Source organism: Petaurus breviceps, unplaced genomic scaffold (assembly GCF_028583685.1).
Source record: "Petaurus breviceps papuanus isolate PSGF00001 unplaced genomic scaffold, PetGlider_PUasm1.0 78, whole genome shotgun sequence".
Lineage (NCBI taxonomy): Eukaryota > Metazoa > Chordata > Mammalia > Diprotodontia > Petauridae > Petaurus > Petaurus breviceps.
The window spans coordinates 6976388-6981280 of NW_027186502.1; the positions used below are offsets into that span (position 1 = coordinate 6976388).

General features: G+C 43.2%; 1 protein-coding gene across 1 annotated transcript; it reads right to left on the bottom strand.

The window, feature by feature from the left end:
• Positions 1-257: 257 nt before the first annotated feature.
• LOC138175665 (ferritin heavy chain-like) lies at positions 258-1053 on the bottom strand. Its single transcript, XM_069106154.1, has 2 exons — positions 947-1053; positions 258-916 (listed from the first exon to the last, which is right to left on the bottom strand). Exons 1-2 carry the CDS (start codon positions 959-961, stop codon positions 419-421), a joined length of 513 nt encoding a protein of 170 aa, XP_068962255.1. The 5' UTR covers positions 962-1053; the 3' UTR covers positions 258-418.
• Between the last annotated feature and the right edge of the window lie 3840 nt (positions 1054-4893).

Below are 4893 nucleotides of genomic sequence, written 5' to 3' on the forward strand. Positions count from 1 at the left end.
GTCCAATCAAATCCAGTAATTCTTTCTTACTAACCCTTCTGTTACTATAAGGGATTTCTTTGGCATCCATCACATTTTATAGCTAAAGACTCAAGAAAGCTTCTTATGAATAACATATTGCTAAATAATGATTTTTTTAAATCACAATTTTTTAAAATCACAAATATATAAATGCCTTCTGTTACTAACTAATAGACTTAGCTATGGTATTATAGTTTAGACAGAAAAGCACTTCATTTTCATAAAGAAGACTAAGGTTTTTTTTTTTCATCAGTACCAAGTCACTTTATTGGGATGTAAATGGTGGTAGTTTTTTGGTACAGATTATGAAAAGGTCAGATAACCAAAATATGCATGCACTGAAAGACAGTAGGAGTGGCGCCCACAGTTCCCAGGTGTGGGGGAAGCCGGGTGTGGCTTAGCTCTCGTTGTCACTGTCTCCAAGGGTGTGCTTGTCAAAAAGATATTCCTCCATGCCAGAATCGGGGGCCCCCATCTTGCGCAGGTTGGTTACGTGATCACCCAGATGTTTGATGGACTTGACCTGTTCGTCCAGGTAGTGGGTTTCGATGAAATCACATAAGTGGGGGTCATTCTTGTCAGTTGCCAGCTTGTGCAGTTCCAGTAACGACTGATTGACATTTTTTTCCAAGCGCAGAGCACACTCCATGGCATTCAGCCCGCTCTCCCAGTCGTCGCGGTCGGGTTTTTTGATGTCCTGCAGGAAGATGCGGCCGCCGCGCTGGTTCTGCAGCTTCATCAGCTTCTCGGCGTGCTCGCGCTCCTCGTGCGACTGGTGCAGGAAGTACTTGGCGAAGTTCTTGAGCGCCACGTCGTTGCGGTCGAAGTAGTATGACATGGACACGTAGACATAGGAGGCGTAGAGCTCCAGGTTGATCTGCCGGTTGATGGCGGCCTCCGAGTCCTGGTGGTAGTTCTGCCGCACCTGGGAGGGGGTCATGGCGGCGGAGGAGGAGGAGGCGGCGGCGGCGACGGCCGGGGGCGGCTGAGCGGGCGGCTGCTGCTCAACTGTAGGACGGAAGAAGTGTTGGTTAGTGGAGGTGAAGGTGGAGAGGTGGCTAAGGGCGGCTCCGGCCGGGAATCGAGCAGCGGGTTCCGTTCAAGCACTGTTGAAGCAGGAAACCGCAGCGACTCCCCTTCCCTGCGCTTCTGGTGGAAGACTAAGGGTCTTATCCGAGATCAGAACCTTATGTAAACTGCCATTTAACTTCTTTAACCTTTAGTTGACTTGGTGTGGGAGAAGAGGAGGTGATGCTAAGAATGATACGTGCCACAAATTTAGGGGATGAAGAATGGCAAGATAGATCAATAATATCCCAGACTTTGTGAAACGGAAGGTGGAGAACAAGGTATTCCCCTTTGCTCTGTCTAGTGCTAGGATCAGGGAGGTAAAGTGACCCCTGTCAGTGAGTACTGGTTATATACCTGTCCAGAATGTCAGAATGAATAAGAAAACAAAATTCCCAAATATGTTGCTCATTAAAGTAATGTGAGTGTGGTGCTAATCCACCGACAATTCTAAGTCTTTATCCTAGTGCTGGTTCATTAGGGTGGTTTAACAAAGAGGTGGCTATAATGTTACAATTCACTGTCAGGGTAACACTGGTATGGAAGAGATATACATCTGATGGGGGTTAGTCTTTGGCAACCCTTTGAGCCCCTTGAATACTTATTCTGGTCTTCCCCAGAGTCCCAAAGCCTTCTATTATCACTATGATTGAATCTCTGTGACCCTTACCTAGCCTAGCCCTCTATTACCTGCTACCTCCAGACTGCCTCCAGTTGTTTCCCACCCTGGATCCCATCAAAATCCCATTCTCTTGGTTCATGCAGTCTGATCAAGATCTTCCCTAGAGTCATCCTTAAACCCTCCCCAAACATCTCCTCTAGACCACCTCTAGATCTTTCTCAAAGTCTCTCTGTATATAAGATCAATTTTGCCTCCCTGAAGGTGATGAGATTTAATCTAGTTCAGACTCAGTCTATGACAGATTATTCTGACCCACTTGTCAATACATGTGTCATACTTAGACTCCTTAAGAGTCTATCCCATTATGGTGAATCTTTAATAAACTTTGCTTTTCTTTGACTGAGAGAAGGCTTGAGTCAAATTCATTTGGCAGGACCTGGCATGTCACTATTTTGGGGGTCTCGAGCACCCCTAAAACCCAAATCTCAACATTATCTACTGTGAATAAGTATAATGCTTAATTCCCACTGGTGTGTTTACCATTTGAACAAAAGAGCCAAATTGAAACCATTAACTCAATCATGAAACTTTTACTAAACTAGAAAGCAAAAAATAAGAATAATCATAATGGTCTACTCAAAACTCTGGGCCACTCTTCCCCATCAATTCATATAAGTGGCTATCTGGGAAGAGAGTCAGCACAAGTTCCAGAGGCCAAGCTGGAAGGCACATGAATTAGGAAATCCACATGTCCATTGCATCTCATAATTCTGGCCTTGATATCTTTTATTTCCTTAGGGAACAATCTCTACTACACATCACCTGTTAGGTGAGGTCAATCCTCTTCTGGACCTCTCCACTTCTTGGCCGACTGCCATTTTCAGGCTGCTAAACAGTTTTAAGTCCATTTAGTGAAAGCCTGCACTAAAAGCGCATGAGCCTGCAGAGTTATTCAAGTCAGATCCCTTAACTGAGCTCTGAGTCAACATTATTAGCTCTTTCTCAGCAATTTACTTACTATATTCAGAAGATTTTCCCACTCTCAAGAGATAAGTGGCAGTAAAGAGCAAGAACAATTTATGAGAGGTTTCCACCTTAAAATCTATAGGTGGTCATGAAAGATAAAGCTGCTTGGATTTCCCTTTACCCAGCTGGATCTTTACATAACAGAGGATTCTCATCCCCAGTTTCCTCTTTCAAACAATAAGGTTTTGCTCCAATCATACAAATATCCAAAAGTAATTGTAATGGTAATAGTATAGAATCATATCATCCCAGAATCATAAATTTCAAACTTGAAAGTGACTTTGCTTATCCCATATACTACAGTAAGCTCAAAATAGTTTAATGATCTGAATATTAAAATTCAAATAATAATTTCACACACATACACACACACACACACAGAACCCAGTTCAGCATATACCATTCAAACCTATAGCTAGGGAGTGAATCCTTAACCAAACAGAATTTTAGGATGATCAAAAAAGATAAAGTAAATTATTTTGACTACTATGAGAAAAGGAAAAACTTTTGCACGCATAATCTCTAAGTCAATACATACAAAGCAAAACTCATTATCTTGGCCCACCTTATTCCCAATCCCACCCCTATTCTAAATATACCAATTACTCTTGAACAGGGGTGGGGAACCTGTGGCCTTGAGGTCACATGTGAACTTGAGGTCACAGATTCTCCCCTCTTTGCCCCTACTCTTGAAGGTACCATCATCCTCCAATCATCCAAGCTTTCAACCTAGACATCCCTCGATTCAACATATCTAGTCACTTGCCAATTGTGACTTGTGAGTTCAATTACCAACAAAATCTATTTTACACACACACACACACACACACACACACACACACACACACAGAGTGTGTATATGTATATATATATATATGTGTGTGTGTGTGTATGTATGTATGTATAAATGTAGAATTTCTCTTCTTTCTACTCACAACCACTACCCTAGATCACATAAGTTGCAATGCTAATTGGAATCATCTCTTGTCCTCTGGCATATTGTAATAACCTTCTCTCCTTATTCTTCCTACCTCAAGCATTTCCAAGTTCCATTCCATCCTATATACAGTCAGCTTACAAATTGCTCTTATTAAAAATCAAATCTGACTACCTGACCCTACTCAAAAATCACATATGGCTCCCTTTGACTTCTAGGATCAAACATAATCTTCATTGACTGAAATTTAAATCTCTTTCTTACCTGAACCCTTCCAACCTCTTGAGTGTCCTTTACACATTTCTATTCACACATTCTATGATCCAGTTGGACTGGCCTATTTGCTGCTCTTTATGAAAGATGCTCTAACCCTCATTGCTGTACCACTGCATTGGCTGTCCCCCTATCTTGAAACACCTCTTTTTTGTCTCTACCTCTTAGGGGTCCTGGATTCTTTAAAACTCATTTCTAGGGGAGTCAAGATGGCAGAGTAGAAACAGGACTTCAGTGTGGCTCCAGGTTCCTCCTCCTCCAATTCACATAAAAAATTACCCTAGAAAAACTTTGGAGCTACAGAACACACAAAATGACAGAGAGAAGCTAACCTGCCACTGAAGACAGCCCATCAGGGCAGCAGGAAGGGGCTCTGGGAGTCAAGCCCAGCCCCACGAGAGCCTGAGGTTTTATCCTCAGGGTGGCCTGACCAGCCGCTGGCTGGAGGGACTTCAGATCACCAGCAACTGTGGTGGTTTCCAGAATTATCAACACATAGATGCCAAAGACAAAGTGAGAGGTCAGTGTAGATTTTGTGGGAATAGGGAGTTTGAGAGTACGATCCAGCATTTGCCCCCAGGGTGAGAAGCAGCTGAGGCTGTGTGGCCATGCTGCTTCAGAGATCCTTTCCTGCACATTGTATGGGGACCAAGAAACCAGTCTGAGGGGTATTTACTCTGCCTCTAACCTGCTTGGATTTGGAATACTGTCTAGGGTAGAGGTGCTGGGCTGCATGACCAGTTTGCCAGAGTATGTTGATGCTTCAGAGAGGGCACCCAACTAATAGCTACAGTAGCTGAGAAAACCCTAGCAATTGAAATAAAGCTCCCCTTTGTGGTAGCAGAGTTCTCCTGTGGCAAAAGGCTCAAAAGTCAGGTAACTGAGTGGCAACATGGGCAAGCAAAGGAAGTAAAGCAAAAAGAGCAATTCGACATTAGACTTCTAT